This window comes from Electrona antarctica, assembly GCF_951216825.1.
Source record: "Electrona antarctica genome assembly, chromosome: 22".
NCBI lineage: Eukaryota > Metazoa > Chordata > Actinopteri > Myctophiformes > Myctophidae > Electrona > Electrona antarctica.
Window position 1 is genome coordinate 22,829,298 of NC_136805.1, and position 20,600 is coordinate 22,849,897.

Below are 20,600 nucleotides of genomic sequence, written 5' to 3' on the forward strand. Positions count from 1 at the left end.
TAACGCGCGTGACCCGCTCGTGACTCAGAGCCTGTCGCAGTGTGAAAACTTTGTAATTAAGACACCATATTTTCCTATTTCCGGTACTTTTTTTTTTAATGACAGAAAAACTTCAAATCAGGGCCTTTTCTTGCGTGCCTATAAATAATCCTGGCATCTGGTTCGTTAAACTTGTTAACTTCTTTTAGTGGTCTTCAGTATTTAACATAAATTAATCTGTCATCATTAAGTGGAAAATCATTTCAGATGGAAAAGGGATTGCCAAGGTCAAGAGTTACAGTCTTCTTTCTTGCACTAGGGATAAGATACATGAGAAGGGAAGTGTATGCATATGTGTACTGTATGTCAGATATAGATGTCTGAAAAATATCAGAAGCACAAAGCTGGAAATAGAATGTGTGTGTTTGTGTGTGTATGCGCGCGCATGCGTATGTACGCGTACACACGCACATGCTCAGTGTATTAGCAGAGCTGCTGTCTGCAAAGTCCTGTAAGACAAGTGTGTATTCCTGTGTGTGTTCATTCATGCTAGTGAATGTGTGTGTGCATGTGTGTGTGTGCGTGCGCGCATGTGTGTACTGAGACCGGCTAGGTCAGTCCAGGGCCAATGACCCGTGTCATGGAAGCGTGATGGTCGGTTTGGATGACTGATGAAGACAGGGACCAGAGATGAGTCACATTGGGCACTGCTGTCTGACCTGTCTGTGTCCTGGTGACCTTCTGTCAGTAGTTCCCCAGGTAAGCTACCTTCTCCAGGAAACGGAAACAAATTAGACCTGTCCATTTTTGCTCCCTTTTTTGTTTGTTTTATTTATTTATTTAAATTTTTTTCCCTTGGCATTTCTGCTTTATTTCGATAGCGACAAAGAGAGACAGGAAATGGAGACAGAGAGTAGGGGAATCATACATAGCAAATAGTGTGGCAAGCTGGGAGTGGAACCAGGGACATAATACCTTGCGCTGTCACATCTAAAGTCTCTCTAGAAGTGTTTATATTCCAAACGAGATGCTAGGTTAAGTCAGAACATTGCCGTTTTGATCAAAACCATGGAGAGTGCCGTAGATTTAGAGTAAAGAGACTTTAGTCGGGCCGTAAACAAGGAAGTGAACGGCAGCGTGCATGCGCGAAACATGTGTAGGATCGCTGAAGAACAAAAAAACTAACATTTTTTTCCCCCCAACACGAGCGGATCGGGACAAAAGCCTCCTGGAGCGAAGATCGGGTTTTCCACCCACTCTACTCCGCTCATATTCTCTGGTGGCGAGTGACTTCCAGTACGTTTTAACAGCGGGCGACAGCCAGACGAATGTTCCGGAAGTGCATTATTTGTCTATGGGACCTGGCGACTACCGGCGATAGCAGGCGAACAGGGTCGAAAAGTGGGCGGAGCAACGTTGCCGAAAACATACAAATAATTCATCTTTTCGGGCGATTGGGCGATGTGTCAGCCGATGCTCGCCCGCTGTTAAAAAGTACTGTTAGTATACTCACATGCTGCTGTCGGTCAGAGAGGATCTTCCAGAGACGAGGGAAGAGTTGTACCCAGGTCCTCTCTGCCAGAGGTGTAGAGATGTGACACAGCTGTACCAGGGCATTGAGGAGAGCCCCCGTCTGTCCAAGAGGGGTAAGAAAAGAAAAGGAAAACACTGATGCTCAATAATGGTAAACTTGACCGGAGATAGTTAAACCATTTTTATGGGATTGTATGGTACAGATGAGAAATATGAGGGATATTTATGACGCTAAATTTTGTCCAAAACTTGCTTCATTGAGATTAGACCTGATGTGCCAATTTATCTCAGATTTTGGTGACCCTGTGGCCTTTCTTCTAGCCCCATGCTTAGCCCCACCTTTCTATGTGTAAACACGTGATTTAAAAATAACTTGTTTTCAATCTAAAGAAGCGTGTTGAGTACATTCCCCCCATTATCATACCTCAAGCTATCTAATAGGATTCTAGTATGAATCCAACTGATTTTGTTTTTCCCTCTATTGGCACCACTAGGCCAATTTTCCAGAAGGGCTGTTCCACTTTTATTTTCATTTATGTTTACAAAACATAGTCATACAAGCCTGAACCAATCTAATCAATTGGGAATTCTTATAATAATGCACATGGACACAAATGTTGAGCAAGCGTTTTCTCAACAACGGTGGACTAACAACCCACTCCTGCAATGTAGGCTGAAAAAAAATAAGAAAAGAGCTGGATAGAAGTGTAAAACTAGCCTGGTTAATAAACCAGACCGAATCAGCCGTTGGCAAAAAAAAGTTGCCTACCAGCGGATTACGGTCTGGCGAGGCTCAGTAGCACGCCTCTTTCCTACAGCAGAGAACAGGTCGGACCAATCGGGACACGGTATGCAATATAGGCGGGCTTTGGTACAGTGACGTTCAATGCTTGAGACTTTTGACTGACAGTAGCTCTGACCAATTGCGTCAAAGAGAAAATGTTCCCCGGGAAATGAAATCCAAGTGGAGCCAGCCCAGACTGATATACCGCGACAGTGTTGTGTGATATTAGTCTGGCTTATTAGCCAGGCTAGTGTAAAACTAGCATAAACATAGGAGCAGAAGACGTTGTGTGGGGAATGTGGAGAAGCAGGGGGTTAAGAGTTTTCAAAACACTGTTCGCATCAGTTACATAAAGTTGCAAACTTGCATTTGGTTGTGCACAAAATATTAAAAGCATTACAAAGACAGGACTACATGTATTATGACAGTGACTGTCATAATACATGTAGAGGAAAGATCATATCCAGGGACAGTGCTGTCAAAATATGCCACCTATATTTTAAACACTTTGCAACTAAATCATTTGTCATCATGATGTTTGACTGTACTCCCCATGTACTCCTCTGTACTCGTCTTGCCATTAAAGAAGAGCATTATCTCCAGAACAAACTATTTCCTAATTAAAGTCTTAAACTAAACAATTTGTTAGCACTACTGATAACCAGCTGCTTGGCTATGAGTATGACCATGTTGACATCTTGGTGATGAGCCACACATGCCTGTGCTCTCTGGTGCCTAAAAGCATTGCCTTATGTTTGGTCTCAAATAGAGATGCTCCGATAATCGCCCACCGATCGGTGATCGGCAATTTACCCCATCTGTGATCGGCAATTTACCCTATCTGGAGAAACCGATCTTTTAAGTGGTAGTATAATATCATTTTGCATCTTTGTGACAGGCCTAAACATTCTCCCCTTCCTCCCTACACACACAGGAACCGTTTTGACATGGGTTGTGACATATAATCATTTTGGAAATATTACAATTTTACCCTTACGCACAAGATCGGTATCGGTATAGGCCGATCATGAGAAAAACAATCAGTGATCAGGATCGGTCCCAAAAAACCTGATCGTAGCATCCCTAGTCTCAACGGTGTTTATTATCCAGGGTCCTTGATAAGGACTCAAGAGTTCATTAAAATGTCTCCAGTGGCGCTACATTAAACTGTCACGAGTCAAAACAGATTTCAGCCCCCGCCCTGTGCTCCACGTTCCAGACCATCAGGCTCTGGGACAGCTTTTTCCACCAGGCGACCAGGCTTATGAACAATGGGCTGTTGGCTGTCTGCCTCTAACATGCACACTCAGAGGCAGCTGTGAATGCACAACCACACACAAGCAGGCAAAAAAAAACATATATATATATATATATAAAGTCGAAACCTATACACCACAAAGTTATAATTTTAAACACATCCCACACAGATGGGAACAGACACTATGAGATAAGATACATGCACATACACATGAGGTAGGAGTAGGACCCATGCACACAGCAACTTACAATTGTGAAGTTGATATTGTATTATATTTTATTACCATTTTTAAATGACCATTGTTACTACTGTCATTTTATTTTATTGTAATTTTTTATGTTGGGAAACTTAAACCCAAGATATTTACTCTCGTATGCTTGTTAAAGAGAAACATTCAACACAAAGCATGTTGTGTTGAATGAAGGGGTGTCAGGCCACTGCTGATTCTATGATGCCATGGCATACCTTGACCTCCCTCAGTGAGTCCAGGAACTTGTCATGGCGGTTGGTGAGCATGTGCAGCTGGTTGCCGGCGTCCCTCTCTGCCTGCTCCTTGGTCTTGGGGATGGCCGTCTGGTCACCTGGTGCCAACTCTATGTCAATCTCCACATCCTGGCAGAGGGGAGGGACAAAGTCAGAAAACATATTCTCCATTATTACAGCATTATCATTTTCCCTGTGTTTCCATATTAGTTTTAAAAGAAATGCACTCTACATGAATGAAATATGCTTTCAACGGTATTGGGGAGGTGGGAAGAACAGGGCAGAGAACTGACACACGTCATGGGGGATATAAGAGAACCATTAGACATGAGAGAACTCATCTTCCGTCTTCACTGGAAGACCGTGGCGTGGACGTGTGTGTGGGTGTGTGTGTGTGCCCATTCTGCTTCCACCCACCTCTTCTTTGGTCTCGCTGTTCTCCCGCTCACGCGGCTCCTGCTTGACGTGCGTTGCCATGGCAAATGCGGCGCGGTCGTGGCTGTCAGCCAGGTTGATGACGTTGGTGATGGACGGCAGCATGGACCCCTGGCAGCTGGTGCCAATAATGGTGTTGCGTTCGCACACTGCCAGCAGGAGCTAGTGAGACACAGAAGAAGTCAACTGAGGTAAGAGGCAAGTTAATAGCCAAGACAAAGATGACACAAAGGATGAACAAACCTTTCTTTTTTAATGCAGAATAAAAGTCAAGACATTATTTCTGAAAAGGACTAAAAAGGATTAAAGTGACAGATCACTTTGTCGGCACACTCAACACTAGATAACTCTAGGCACTCTTCCCTTTTGAATAAAATGCCCTCATTACTGTGGAATTTTGAACGCGTTCCATTTGAGTTGTAACATTTTAAAACTTCACATGCCTTTCATCATGCTGCATGAACTGACACCCACGTCCTCCAATCAAAGAGCACCTTCCCCTACGAGCATAGTTCATGTGAATTCCAAGAGCACTTTCTTCTAGAGCCTGACCGTCATCCTTTGACTCGTTTTTTGCAAAATATGCAGCCCTTGAGTACCGAGATTCTTTTTTTCTTTTTCATTTTGGCTATTTTGTCGTTATTGGCAAATGTTTTCAAAAATAGCTGATCAACCAGCTCATAACGGGTTGCGACAGGTAGGTCGGCTATTTTGGAAGAAATCTGAATAGGGTTAAGGCTCGATTATGTATTTTATTTTATTTGGTCCAATCTGAAAATTGGTCACGCTCTACTTCTTCTCTCCCTCCACAACTATACCTCTATGCACTGTTTGATCCAGAAGTGGCTTCCCATGGCCTCCCAGTTCTGTGAGCAGCAGATGTATAGCAGCCTCTCGTAGACACGCCGCTTCATGGAGGAATCGAACACCTCAAAGAACTTGGCTCTGATCAGCGGTTGAGCACAGCGAAGACCCGACAGGAAGGCTGGCTCCAGCTTGGACGTGATGTCACTTCCTGAGAGGCTCTCGTCCCTGAAACGGAAAGAATTTCATTTATGCTTTATAGATTCTGTCATTTCAAACGTTTGGGTCATTTCTTTTCTGTGCTTTCAGATGTTTTCATAACCCCCTATGGTATTTCTTTGTTAAATCTCAGACAAGCAAATTAATAATGAGTTTCTGATCCTTTTATGCTACTATTTCATCACTGCGTTTTTAAAACACAGGTCATCTTATTTTATGTGCAAATACACGATCAAATCCATATCCCACGTGTCGTTTTTACACAGACAAAAGACACATCTGTGTGTCACATCTTGGCAACATGGAAAAATCACACATTGCTATAGGTGTTACAATTCCATCACATATTGTACACATGTGACGGTGTGATGGGCCGGTCAAGGTCAGTGAAGCAAGGCGAGGTGGCAGTTACAGCAGGGGGGGAGGGGGGGGTTAAGTGACTTTGATGGGGATAAGACTGTGGGGACAGTAAAACACTAACAACCGCACATTAAACACCTTAATAACCAATGTCATCATCCCCCAGGTCATCCCAACTCCACCGTTAATAGGCCCCACAGGGGCCATTCACATAGCATAAGGAAGGGGGGAGGGAGGGAGGGAGTGATGGTGAGAATGTCATTGTGTAACTGTGGGAAAGAGAAAGTGTGAGACAGCCCTACGAGCTGTGGCAGCCCTATGGCTGTCACGATTACAACATTTAAATTGCGGATTACTTGGCATACAAATAATTGCAATTAACAATTCAATTGTGTACAATTACAAATTGTATTTATTTTTGGCTTTTAGGCTTCGCAAACAAAAGTTGCACAAGGCAGATATGACAAACATACAATTGTATTACTTTTATGCTTTAAAGAATTAGCAGAGAGGAAATAGCCGACCTGCAAGCTCTCTAATCTCAGAAAGGACTTTACATGGGTACACATTCAACCTGCTTTCCCTTTCAGATATTGCGGTTGTACAGCTGATACAGTATGTCACTCCATTGTCTTTATTAGATATCAATCATGGTTATTTTAACAAAATCAGCAGAGCAGATGGCGCAGGAGGGAAAATGGTATGTTTAGTTGACTAAAGTTGCATATGTCTGTGTTTGTTAAGATGAACAGATGCAGGAATGTGTGTGTGTGTGTGTGTGTGTGTGTGTGTGTGTGCGTGCGTGCGTGTGTGTTTGTTTGTGCGCGTTAGTATCATTGTGAGTGAGCATGTGATTACTGGAGATAGAGTAAGAGACACAGAGCGTGAGAGAGGTGGTGAATTGTTGCGGAGCGTATGCACACTCCAGACACTGATGTATGCTTGAGAGAACTAGAGCATGGATGAAAAAGAGTGTGTGTGTGTGTGTGTGTGTGTGTGCAGTGAGTGTGTCACAGAGTTATAGATGTTGCTGTGACGAATAGCAGGCGTCGGGAGGGGGGGGGGGGGGGGGGGGGGGTCTTCCCCCCATTGGGGATTGCTGTCAGCAGCTGGGAGGGTCTTGGCACCGAGCTCACCTTCATAGAAGAGCCCTGGCACTTCTCCCCTTCCACTGCCATCTGCCCTCCTCCTCACTGTCCTCTCTGACCACCTGTACCCTTCTCTGCCCCCCGACCCCCCCCCCCCCCCACCCCCCCCCCCCGAACTCCTGTACCTGTGTGCACTACTCACATCTAGTTTCACGTTCATTCACCTCTTGGCTGCTGTGCACCTGTCTTTCACATTTTAAGTACTCTCTCTCTCTTTAAGTATTAGGAAATAAAAGGAGACATTGTACTTTGGCCGCTATGCCCAGGATTGTTTTCTCCATAAGCCCCCGTTGCTTAACCTCCCAACCTAGAGTTTTTAACCCGTTCCCTTGACCTCCCCTCTCAACATTCCTCCTGTATTGCGTTTCCTCCCGTTCTCGACCCCTTATTTCCAACCATGCTCCCCGGCCGTGTGCCCAGAGAGATGGGTTCAGGGAGTGCGTGTGGCATCTTGTGGCCCCAGTGGTGATGAATGATGGTAATTTACCTGTAGACGTAATTAACGAGGTCCAGGAACTGGGCATTTAGCTCAAGGTCATCCGGGAAGCGCTTCTCAATGTAGGTCATCATTTTTACCAGCAGGATGGACTTCTCACGCAGGTTAGGCATCTGGATGGAGTGAAAGGAGGGAGGGATAGAGGGGTGGCAGACGTGCAAAAAGATGCTGCAATGATCAGTTTATTTCTCACGAATGGCTGGCACACCTGGATACACTTTAGTCACCACAACCAATCTCAAACCAACATCCCATTTCCCCTCCTCCTCCATTTTAACGACTTGAACCCTCACGTCCCTATTCTGGGGGCGAACATTCCGTGAAAATTGTAAACCTCACAGTTTGTGTCCCAATGCGTTTTCCTGCACCGCATATCTGGAACAAACTCCCAGAAAACTGCAGGTTTAATTCAACTCTCAGTCTGCTCTTTTAAATCTTTGTTTGCAGCTCCCTTTTCACTGAGGTTTATGATTAGTTTTTGTGCACTGAAATTTCATCCTCTTATTTGTATTATTTATTTAATTGAATTCAAATGTCATTTTATAATGTGTTTCTTAATGCTGTGTCTAAATGCATAATGTTTTGAGTAAAGCACTTTGAATTGCCTTGTTGCTTATTCAATGTGCTACACAAATAAACTTGCCTTGTAGAAAATGTCAGTTTTTCAATGCAGGCATTTAGCAGGCACTTGTATCCAGAGAAACTAACAGAGATGAGGCATATCTCAGATATTTAAAACATGTCTCTTTATCTCTAAGACAGAGTAAACTGTCAAAATACAGGCAACCCTTCTATAAATAAGCAATATATTTACGGCAGAGTTTTACTGCTTTCTTAAGTTGCAGTGTGACATATTAAATCCACTGCTACCCTTAGAAGGCAGTGGTTTAAAGTAACTAAGTACATTTACTCAAGTAATTATCCAGTAATTATACATTTACTCAAGGGAATTACACAGGGTTTAAGTCGTTATGGAAAAGAAAACTTTCATACCCATAACGTTTCTATTCTACTCTAGTGTCCCTTCTCCCACCTGGTTTGCTGCCATGGGAGAGTTATTTTTCACCCACTCCTCCACGATCTTGACAACGGCACGCAGGATCTTCGCGTCTGGTGACTTCTCGATCAGTGAGGTGAGGATGACCTGGATGAAGTTCTTCCTCATTTCCATGCTCATCACAGACAGGCGCGTCTTCACCAGGTCCAGGCTCAGCATCACCAATTCACTGGTTACTACAGCCACACAGGGGTTAAAAAGGTCAAAGGCTGAATGTTAGGAGCAGGATGGATGGGAACTAAATTTAAATTAAACCAAATGGGGCCCGGACGGTTAGCTAACTTAGCTCAACCGTCTGGGCACCTAGGCTGCTGAGCCAGCCGGACAGCGTGCCGCGGGTTCGACTCCCGATCCCCTTTGCCGCGTGTCTTCCCCCCCCATCTCATACATATACTTTCACCTATCAATAAAAGGCAGAAAAAGCCAAAGAAATATCTTTAAAAAAAATGAAACCAAATGTTCACGTTTCAATTTACACTCTCAAGAGTTCAATTATTGTTAAACATCTGCATTACTTAATTTACAAGAAGCCTACACAATTAGAGGATGTAGAGGAATTGTTACTTTGATCAACGTTTACCTGTTATCTCTCCTATGGTACCACATCAATACAGCATATTGTGGACAAAATCTTATCCAACGATAACAAAAATACAAAATATTCTAAGAGGCTAAATCTCATCAAATGGTGGTCCGTGGCTCAAATGCAGAATAAATAATGGACCTTGCTATGAAAAGGTTGAAACCCCACTGAGATAATCCACTTAGGTAATGAGACGATGTAAAGAGTGGGATAAAACAAAGATTGTCGGACACCGGGATCTTGTTGGTCAGATAGCCTTAGTGGCTATAATTGCAGCTAGTGGAGGGCAAATGTGTGTTTCCTGATACAGTCATTAGAGAGTCATTTAAAGCCCTGATAGTATCTTATAGCCATTACCCCGGTCTGAGAAGGAAACAAGGACTACATGCTGCCCAGCAACTCAATGGCTGCAAAAAGTCATCATCTGAGAAAAGGCTACACAGCGAGACTACTGGGGGGGGGGGGGGGGGGGGGGGATAAATATATATACTGTAATAACCCTTTACGACGTTGAAGAGCAGATGATTTAACCTTGAACGTGTACAGTAGCAGTTTTCTTTTTGGCATTTTGAAAAAGGGCAAACTTTATGACATTTAATATCAATAAAGATTACCACCCAAAAGGTTTCTGAACAAACTGTATCCAATAAAGCTTTTGGAAATCAAAACCATAAACTATTAAACTATAGCCCGATGTATGCTTAGTTGCACACTGATGTCATTCATTGAAAATAGCAGATCTACAAGCTCACAACACGGTGCGACGCAACATGTGAACTTGCAGATCGGCTATTTTCTTTTTTGGACGACACCAAGTATAGTCCATAGTGAATCTGCAAGGCTCCAACCTCACTCTTGTGCCAACAATCGACGAGACCAAGGAAAATTATGGAAAGGTCCTTCTTCACACAACAGCCTAACATTTCAAACCCTTAGCAGACCAATACAAGCCTTTAGCATAGCTGAGTGAAACAAGCACAAGGCAACTATGTGTGTGCTCCGGACTGGTCGCACAATGCAGTCCCAGGGAATAGGAGCCGAGGAACATTCCCGGTGAAACCGGTGTATCTGCGGAGAAGATCTACTCTGACCGCTACAGCTATTGAGAGTTGCTGCTGTGGGTCCAATGATACCGTACAAGGCCCCTGGAGCCTTTGTGTGGGGCCAGACAGCAGTGAGAGGCGGGACAGACACCCGAGTACTACTACAAAGTCCAGGGAGGGTCAATGTGTGTGTGTGTGTCTTATCTTTCTGCTAATGCATGCGCTTGAACTAAGACTGCAACCCCACATAGAACACATGCACATGTACACACAGCACCAACTGATCCCACCACACACACACAGTAAGTCGTTTGTTACGTAAGGGTCAGAGGAAGTACGCAGACCAGTGAGACCACCCTACTTAAGGTAAATGCAGCCTGTTGTAACTGCAATCTCCCAGGATAAGGGGAACTTTGACCGTGTGAGCAGTGTGTGTGTGTGTGTGTGTGTGCGTGTGTGTGTGTACGCATGTCTGACGGTGACTGGGTTAGTGTCTAGTGAGGGACTGGGTTAAAAAGGACAGGCCAGGGAGCAGTAATGTGAATCGAGTCCCACTGGAGATAGGGGTAACAGATCTACTGGGAGAAATAGGAATATTGGGACAAGCCTTTCTGTGTGAGGGCTGGTGGGCAAAGGGTTCAGGTGGGTGCGTGTTATTAGTGAATGCTCTTTTTGTGTGTGTGAGTGAGAGGGGGGAGAGATACAATTACTTGCATGTGTGTGTGCGTCTGTATGCAGGTGTCCGATTACTCCACTTTATCCTGCATGCATATGTGATGTGTACATTTCTATAGAGAGAGAAGGTGAGTTGTGAGAAATGCGTTTGCGTAACACCTTATATTTGTGTGCAGCATCAGTAACAAACAGGGGGATTGGGGATGCTCAAATCAATGGTGTTTGCTAAAGTTATTTAAGGTTTTCCATTTCAGTTTAATGTGTTGTATTAGGGGCAAATCGTGACAAAATTAATAATAAAGGAACCTCAATTTGTTCACCAATTGCTTTAAAATAAGTGCTACCCAGAATTGTATTAAATGTCTCCATTTCCGAGATTGCCTGTTGGGAAAGATGCCCGTTGGGACAGATGCTCCTCCACTTATTATTAACCTGTTGCACTCGTTGTCAGAGTACTTAACCCATTGAGACCTGGAACACATCCATGTCACGTTAGCGTTTAACCACATTAACCATTAACCCATTTTGGGTGGGAACCCCTTTTGGTGTTTTAAACATTATGTTATAATTTAGCTATTGAAAAATAGCAGATCTACAAGCTCATAGCGCGCCACCGAGTGGCGCGCTATGAACTTGTAGGTCTGCTATTTTTGAAAAATCGTTAAAATGTGCCTCAAATCTTTCCGAAAATTGTCATGATTTAGAAAACTTTTTTTTTTTTAATTTCGACGTCAGGCCTGAATGGGTTAATGCAGTACCCATTATCATGGTTGGAGGCCAGTCTATAACGTCATCTATCAATAAATGCACCACGTCTCTGTGTGTACGTATGTCTGTAATCCACATAACTCGAGAACCGTTCGCCCCAATTTGACACACGTTCCACACCGACCACAGGGAGTGCAGTGCCTGGTTGAAGTCTGTCGGATCGCCGGTTGTCCAGAACCAGCACAAAAGCCTCTGACCGGGCTCTGGACAGGGCCCCTGCCCGGGCTCTGGACATCTCCATATATGGAGCTGGCCTGTTCTGACATCACAATTATGTGTTTTGACATCTGCATGTACTCCATATTTGGGCATGCCTGACAAATAACTCCATATATGGCCATAAAAGGGACACGGGCATGCCTGACAAATAACTCCATGTATGGTCATAAAAGGGACTCTGGGTAATAATAACTGGGTGGGGCATGCATTTCCAACTTGCATCGTTCTAGGTAGGCCAGTGCCCAACGGGCACCACTCTAGTTACTATGATGACATCAAGGAGCTCCGTTTATAAGCATAAAAGGTACCAACAGACAAGACAGATACAGAGATCGACATATATGGGCATAAAAAGGACTCGGAGACAAACAAGACTGATACAGATATATTTCGTTTTTTTCGGATCTGGGCCAACTCTGGTACGACCAAATTCCCACTCAGCACAATGCACTTGGGGGTCTTCTGCAATACGCATGCCGAGTTTGAAGTTGATCGGTCCCCGAGATATGCAGGAGGTGTGTGTGTGTGTGTGTGCACGCGTGCGTGGGTGCATGCGTATGTACCTGTATTGGTCTCTGTGGCCCCGGGGTTGGCCTGCTGTGGGCTCAGGTGCTCCCGAACCATCTTCTGCAGAGAGCGCATGAACACCGAGATGAGACGGTCGATGTAGCTGGAGTTGTAGCTGCAGGCAGACTTCAGAATCATCAAGGTTCCTGGAGGGGAGGAGGGGACAGGAGGAGAGGAGAGCAGAGAGATGTAAGGGGAAAATAAGAAACCCAATGATCCGGACTTGAACTTAAACCGCCATCGGGCAATGTAATATGCATGCACGGCACTGTGCACGCACATCCACACTCACATGCTGTGCGACAAGGACATTTGTGTGTGTGTGTGTGTGTGTGTGTGTGTGTGTGTGTGTGTGTGTGTGTGAAGGACTATAACAGAAGTTGCAGAAGGAGTCAGAAGGCAGGGATAGATAGGTATGAGTAATGTCCTCCCTCTGTACCAGCTCCCTGGAGGGGACCAGACAAAAGTTAAAATGTCACCCCGTGTCCAGACGAATGCATCACACCAGTTCTCTACAGACAGACACTCAAATACGCGCCGCGCGCGCACACGCACACACACACACAGGTGGCTCTCTGGGACAGTGGGATACCGAAGACATTTTATTGACCACAGCTGCCATTTTGGGAAAGCGTATCAAATAGCGTTACCTTTAGATTGCTCTCCAATTGCCATTTATCACCTTGAGGGCCCTTTACTCAGAGCTATATTTCCACATATTTGTGAGGGAGGTGGAAAACCTAATAAAAAAGTGTCTGTGTCAGTGTAAAATGAGAATTTTACTGTTGTGTTAGAGATAAGGCTTTTCCATAAATACATCCGCGACATCTGGGAGAGCAGAAGCAATGCAGAGGGGAGAGGTGTGGAGCGAGTGTGGCGGCTATTGTCCCCAAGACAGCTTTCACTAACTGCCGGACGGTTGCCTCAATTTAAGCTGGCCAGATGTCGACCCAACCAGCCAGTCCATTGGCTCGCATTTTAACGACATACTCTCACTGCCTTAATTGCTGAGAGGAACTGAGAGGGAACTCGAAGCGTACGAAAAAGAATGACTGTACAATGTGTGTGAGTGTGTGTGTGCGCGTACATGTGTGTCTGTAAGCATGCATGAGTCTCAAGCCAGTTTGAGTGCATCTTACCAAAAAGCTGTGTAGGGTTGGCACTGCTGGTGGCTTTTTCATAATTGGTGAGGCCCTCGTAGATGACTTTCCCCACAGCTGCGTACAGACACTCCAGCTCCTCATACTTAGATGCCACTGTTGACGTGCCTGAGGACAGGAAATCATGTTAGCTTAGTAAAAATAATAAAAATAAAGGCAAGCTTGAAGTGTCTTGACAATGACGCCCATGGCTATAAACACACTGTTACACAACAATACGTTTGTTTCATAGGAGAGAGAGACATAGGTCCTGTTCAAGGATGACAGTATGTACTGTATGCCAGTGTGTGTAGCTGTCCACAGTAGAAAACTTTGTCTCCCTGGGACCCAAACTAGTGAAAATAGAAGATCTACAAGCTCACAACGCGTCACTTCGCGCCACGATCGGCTATTTTCAACACTTTAACATAATTGAATTTGTTTTTAATTCATGAAACATTTGTGCTTTTTTGGGGGGGAATGTTTTTTGAAAAAGTTTTGAAATAATAACAATTAAAAACTAAATGTAGGAAACAAGTAAAGGGACGCATCATCAAAATGCGTCCGTCACCCACAATGGGTCCCGACCCAGTGGTGTAGATCTCCATATGACTCACTGGGTTCAGTGGGGAAGATGCTCATGAGGCGAGACAGCAGGGAGTGCACGGCGCGAAGGACCTTGGTGTTGCCACAGGTCATGCAGGCGGCGATGCCTCGCTGCAGGGGCTTGAAGTGGGCCAGGATGGCTGGAGACTGGAGCACCGTCAGCAGGAAACACAGGATCTCCAGACCCGTGCAGATGTTGGAGAAGTTGGCCTGGGCCGGCTGCTCCTGGGGGAGGGAGAAGCAAAGAACAAATGAATAGGGTAGCTTATTTTTTTTAAACCCAGATAAAGTTGACAGGTCCAAGGAGCACTTTCAGAGCACCTCGTACCGTAACCGTGGTGTTCTACTGTTGGCCAGTGTTTCTGGAGGTGTTGTGTGTCTGTGTGCTTTGGCTCAAAGGTAGCTAGAGGTTGTGCATCTAAAGGCCTATTCATACACCAGATTTAGATGATAGGGTGACCACCAAAACAGTGGTTAGTAAAAATAGAGAGATCATTGTGTTTGGGTGAGTGGTGAACAAACCACAGCGTGACGTCATGTTGTAGTTTTCGGTGGTCACCTTATCACCTAAAACTGGAGTATAAATAGGCCTTAATCATGCTTTTTCAAAATCCCAGGCCAATGCTCCCCTGTGCCAGCCCAGGAACCAAGTGAAAACTAAAAACTAAACGTTTTTTTCAAGAACATACAACGAAAAAAAAAGTCCACAAATCAATATTCCACACACAAAGAAACACCAAAAAGGAACTGGGGAATTAGAATCAGCGCTAAACCGAAGATCAATGGCCCAACATCAGAACCTCATTTTGTCTAAATTGCAATCAAGGCTCACAATAACAGAGGGGTCGAGAGGATAATCTGGTTCAGATCCTGTGCTCTAATCTGAGCTAATGAACAAGGTGACTCTAGTGATAAGAACCCTAGTAGGAGTTCGAACAGGTATTGATCTGACACTGTATTTATTAGCACAATGGTTGCCGAGTTACAGGGGCCATGTAGACAGGGCATGCGTGTGTGTGTGTGTGTGTGTGTGTGTGTGTGTATACAGTATACATGTGTAATACTGTATGGATGTGTGTGTGTCTCAAACCCCCCACCTCTTAATCAGTCACACGCTGCTACAAAGAGATGATAAATCCAATTTGGAGTGCCGTTAGCATGGATAAGACTGCTGGCCAGGTACCGCTTGCTCCCAGGGGGCCACAGATATATATGTTGTTGTACATACAAGATATATACTGTTGTTCCTAGTGTGTGTGTGTGTGTGTGTGTGTGTGTGTGTGTGTGTGTGTGTGTGTGTGTGTGTGTGCGCGTGTAGGGGAAGCAAGGTAGGCTGCGGTCGACGCAGCGGTCCACAAACGAGAACATACTGTAGAGCAGTGTATGACGAGTCACGCAGCGTGCTGATAACCATAAGCCGTGGCTGTAAATGGGAAAAGGGAGATGAGCCAAGGAGGGTGAAGAGGAGTCTAAGGAGGGAATGGACAGGAGATATTCTGATAAGGAGGTGGAGGAGGGGAGGAGAAGAGAAAGAAAGAGAAGAGGAGTGATACAGGAGGCCAACGGATAAGGAGAGAGGGATGAGGCGGGTGAATGGTGAAGGGGGGCACAGGCCAGGCCGAGTAGACTCCCGTTATCTCGCTACTGTCATTTCTTTGTCATTATGGTCGGCTGGCGCCTCACTCCGAGCATTGCTGATAACAGACAAAGGCCGGGAAGCGTCTGGGCAAACACACCAAGACACAGCTTAAGCTGCAGCCCTTCTGCAGTCACTGGGAGAGACGAGCGCCAACCCACACATCAGCCGCCCGCTCCATTGTTTACTGCTCACAGTCGTGCCCATAGCAGCAGTGAATGCTCAGGAGTTCTGCTAAGTTGTTGGCCATTAACAAAACTGTGAGCGGGGGTGTATTGCTTGCTAGCATAGAGAGAGAGAGAGTGGCTCCACATACAGTGGCACATTTTTATTCATGCATGAAGGATTTCGCCCCATATTCAAAACCTCAAACAGTGAGATATCGGTTATCTTCATGTTATAGGTACGATGAAAGAGAGAGTTGAAAGCACGTACCACTGTCATGAGGAGCTTGTCGAACCACTGCAGTTTGAGCTCGGCCCGTGGCCACATGTCCGGTCTGAGGGCCGTCTTCATCAGGCCCACACAGCGCCGAGACAGCAGCTCCCCTGGAGAGCCTGCCACGTTGGTGCTGTCGTTCACCTGCGCGCGCACACACACACACACACACACACACACACACACACACACACACACACACACACACACACACACACACACACACACACACACACACACACACACACACACACACACACACACACACACACACACACACACACACACACACACACACACACACACACACACACACACACAGGAAGGAAGATGTTGGTCGTAACAAATAGTGCCGTTGCAGTGGTTGTATTCACAGTTATGTTATGCTCGTATTTCAAGTGGTGTTTTAAAAAAAAAGGGCTACCGTCTGCTGACCTCCAAAAAAAGAAAGAGGGCGGATGGAAAGAGAAGTCAAATCACTACAGTCTATTTCAGGTCTGGAACCAAGGACATGAAAACAGGGGACAGCTGTATGAGGGGAACACCTAAAGGCTGTGTGTTGTGTGTGTGTGTGTGTGTGTGTGTGTGTGTGTGTGTGTGTGCGCGCGCAGGACAGCAGGTGTGTCCTATGTAGACCTCTGAGGTTAGGACAGTGTCCTGCCTAGCAGGCGATATGGATGGCAGAGCTCTACCTGAGTTCTGCCATGTGTGTGTGTGTGCGTGCGTGCGTGCGTGCGTGCGTGCGTGCGTGCGTGCGTGCGTTACCTGGCAGGCGATCCTGATGAGGAAGTTGACCACAGTGTCTGTGTGTTGTTTCTCCACAGGCTTAGTAAGGAGGGTCTCTGTGCCTGGAATAGACTGACTCCGACCAAACACCTGCACACACAAAAGCATACACGTGTGTAAGCGCATACAAATAAACACAATCAACAGTTAACAAACATGATGGATTTGTTGTGATCACGTTATTTCCGCGTGTACGCTTAGGCCTGTCACAATTATTACATACAGTAATTGTATAAATGTTTTAATTATGTCAAAATTCGTTAATCGTGATTATTTGACTATTTATGACAATTAATCGTCAACTTAAATTTGTAATCGTGACAGCCCTATGTGCCTATCCCTGGAAGTCAAATGATAACTCATAGGTTGGCAAAGAGCTCCCTCTAGCCTAAGAACAAAAAACACCAGCGTAAATCAAAATACGTCAATGGCGGTATGCACGTTTGGATTGACGTGCATCCAAATACGTCGATGGCAGTCAATGAGCCAAGAGGCTGGCATTACCGCGGCAGCAGCTCCAGTAGCAGTGCGGAAGCGCTTGACATCTTGGCCAACGGCAGCGGCCGCATCCATGGACAGACCTCTCTTCACTGCTCCAGACGCCCCGCTGGTCCCCTCGCCGCTCGCCCCTGCTTCAGCCTCCGACTCCGGCTACACAGAGAGGGAGCACCACCCCAAAGAAGAGATTGTGAGGGGCAAGGAAGGTGGAGAGATGTTGAGAGAAATAATTTGAGTCACCCGGTTTGTTCATTTATAAATATACCTGACAGGCATGTCAATTCCTCTGTGTTAGCCTGTATGGCAGGAGTTCAAAAGTCTGCTATTCTGCCATTGCCGGCTTAAATTCATCAAGCGGCATCACTTAAATTCATTATGACTTACATGATTACATGCGGGTGGCCTAACATGAGTGGAACTTGGTCAGCTTCTATGTACTTATATGCGCCGTGTGCGTGCGTGTGTGCGTCCATGACGCATTAAATGTATCTGGTCTTATTATACCTGTTGGTCTTTAATCCTCTGCAGTTCCCACTTGATGACGACCTCGGCCAGGTCCACCGCCAGCTTCCTCTGCTCTATGGTAACGCTGGGGGTGAAGCCCAGCCGCTGCATGGCGCTGATCATGTGTTGTACCAGGTGATGACGCACTGGGTAGTACACCTTCAGATAGACCACAGTAGTAAGATAAATAGAATTATTAAATGTCACTCACTGCTGTCAGGCATTGTCACCTTGTATCTCTATATTCCAACGTTGTATGGTTCTTTAATTTATTAATGCCACACTTCGTCTTAACCCTCTTGTGGCCAAGCCTAATTAACAGTGGATTGATTCTTCAGCCAGCATTTTTCAAATGTTTAATTTGTCTTTTTAATGCCAATAGAAAAATCCGCGATATACACACTATATCTCATTCTGACGGGGCAAGACCATAGTATTGGGACAATCAGTCCTGATGGTGGCGGTAACGTCACCATTTTGCCGATTCTGACCAAAAGGAGCGAGTGAACGATGACCACATCCGGTTAGGATCAAAATATCCGGCAGTAGCTTTGCTAGTGTGCCACAATGGAAGATGTCCGGAATGCTAAGCTATCATCGTCTTTTTCATAACTAAGTCAAATTAAGCTCTAATCAAGCCCAAAACATCGCATTTTACGCAGCGATGCATGCGCGATCACGCGCGTGCGCGATCGACCGTGCACGCACGGATTTTCGGCCGGTTTTAGGAAGATTACATCGGCCGTTAGCAAAATTAGCTAAAAAATGCTAAATTTTGCGACAATAAGCTCCCGATTATTGGGAATCAATCGATTACGTCAATTACGTCAGTGGCCATAAGGGATTTATTGATTTCATTACGTCAATTACGTCACTGGCCATAAACCAGTTAATGAAGTGTAAAATGAGAGAAAATAGCAGATCTACTGTACAAGCTCACAATGCTGTGATCTGCTATTTTGATACATTTTGATTTTGAAGTCTTTCTTTGGGTCATATAGATACTGAACAAATGAAAAGAGATTGTGACTAACAGATAACTACATTGTTATTTCATGTCCATCGGTTTTGGACATTCTGTCTGACAGCAACTATCTATACAGTATAAAAATATAAGGAGACATACAGTCACAGATAGTCACAATGTCACACAGAAGTGCACTTTTACTACTGAAGTTAGTCAACTCTGACATAAAAACCAACAACTTTGCAACTGCTATGAGCTCAAGTATGAGTCATTTATGCTAGTGTCACAGTGCCACAGCCAGTTGAACAGCGGCACGCAGCAATCACTTTGACACACAGTCAGACGAGACCCGAATACACCCAAACTCAGTGTTGAGGATGTGATGACGATCATAGACCAAGAGCTCACATTTTCCATCCAGAATCATACATAAGAGTCACTTGATCTCATCACAAATTCACTCCCTCCACATCTCTCTCCTTCATAAAATCTAGGATGTCACCAGTTAGCCACAAAATATAAATACCATAATAATGCTCAACAGCTTAAACAATTATCAATCAATTATTTGTTAATTTGCATAACAACAAGTAATAAATATATGTTCAGCATTTATTTTTGACAGTGTTATTTAGTTAAATAATGTGAGATGGCATCATCTTAAATACCTACGCACTCACAGTGCTGTAATCATTTAGTAGGGTGGATGATTGTCCTGCATTTCTGGTACAGTCAAGCTCGTATTAACCAACCCCAGCATCCATATTCTGGTTTACTACAGAAAATAGCAGATCGACAAGCTCACAACACGTTTCAATACGTTGTGAGCTTGTTGAACGGGCGTCTTCAGCATGGATATTTAATGTAGAGTGAATACAGAAAATACACTTGCATATAGCCCTGAGGGACTCCGCTCACGTCCTAGTTAACGCTAGTTCCCCTGCGAATGAATGGAGGAAACGCACACGCACACGCGCCCGCACACTCTTTATAAAGACCATGAGATGAGATGTCTATCTGAGTTCTGTCGAAAGTGTCAGGGAATATTACAGCTTTTCACTTTGTGGGTAATTATAGCCGATAGAGCGAGACTTCAAAGTTCCTAATGGACAGAGTGGCTAAGTCCTGTCCATCATACACAAAGACACTCATGCTCTCTCTTACTCTCACACACACACACACACACACAGGCATACAGTCAGACAAACACACTCACAACTCTCGCACACACACGCACACACCCGTGCACGCACGCACGCACGCACACACACACACACACACTCATAAAATCGCTCATCTGTCTGTCATTATGTGCTCTCCAGTGTAATTATGCTGATGTGATTACATTAGATTAGTCATGGGAGCCAGTGAGAGCTGCCTGTCAGGGAGACGTAGACGCGAGCCGAGGAGAACGTCAATCTGCTGTTTAGAGGCCGTCATACAACTGACTGGCAGGGCCAACGACCGACACGAGGGGGCAAGAAACGTGATCATTGATGCAGAAACATGAAGGCCAAAATCGATGGACGTGATGCCTTTTAGATCCTGACACGTGAGACGTGTGAATGTGTGCATCAAGAGCTGTCATCTTTATTCTATTGATCTCCGGGGTGTC

At 45.1% G+C, this 20,600-nt stretch overlaps 1 protein-coding gene across 2 annotated transcripts in view; it reads right to left on the reverse strand.

Moving 5' to 3' along the window:
• trrap (transformation/transcription domain-associated protein) overlaps positions 1 to 20,600 on the reverse strand; it is a 143,720-nt gene that overhangs the window by 67,458 nt on the left and 55,662 nt on the right. For both annotated transcript variants that reach the window (XM_079493049.1, XM_079493048.1), the window contains exons 40-52: positions 18,019 to 18,177; positions 17,521 to 17,667; positions 16,996 to 17,106; positions 16,228 to 16,374; positions 14,168 to 14,381; positions 13,551 to 13,679; positions 12,408 to 12,557; positions 8,533 to 8,732; positions 7,491 to 7,612; positions 5,291 to 5,504; positions 4,455 to 4,634; positions 4,020 to 4,166; positions 1,493 to 1,612 (exon numbers count right to left, since the gene is read on the reverse strand). In XM_079493049.1, coding sequence (XP_079349175.1) covers positions 1,493 to 1,612; positions 4,020 to 4,166; positions 4,455 to 4,634; positions 5,291 to 5,504; positions 7,491 to 7,612; positions 8,533 to 8,732; positions 12,408 to 12,557; positions 13,551 to 13,679; positions 14,168 to 14,381; positions 16,228 to 16,374; positions 16,996 to 17,106; positions 17,521 to 17,667; positions 18,019 to 18,177 — 2,040 coding nt within the window. The remainder of the gene's footprint in view (positions 1 to 1,492; positions 1,613 to 4,019; positions 4,167 to 4,454; positions 4,635 to 5,290; positions 5,505 to 7,490; positions 7,613 to 8,532; positions 8,733 to 12,407; positions 12,558 to 13,550; positions 13,680 to 14,167; positions 14,382 to 16,227; positions 16,375 to 16,995; positions 17,107 to 17,520; positions 17,668 to 18,018; positions 18,178 to 20,600) is intronic.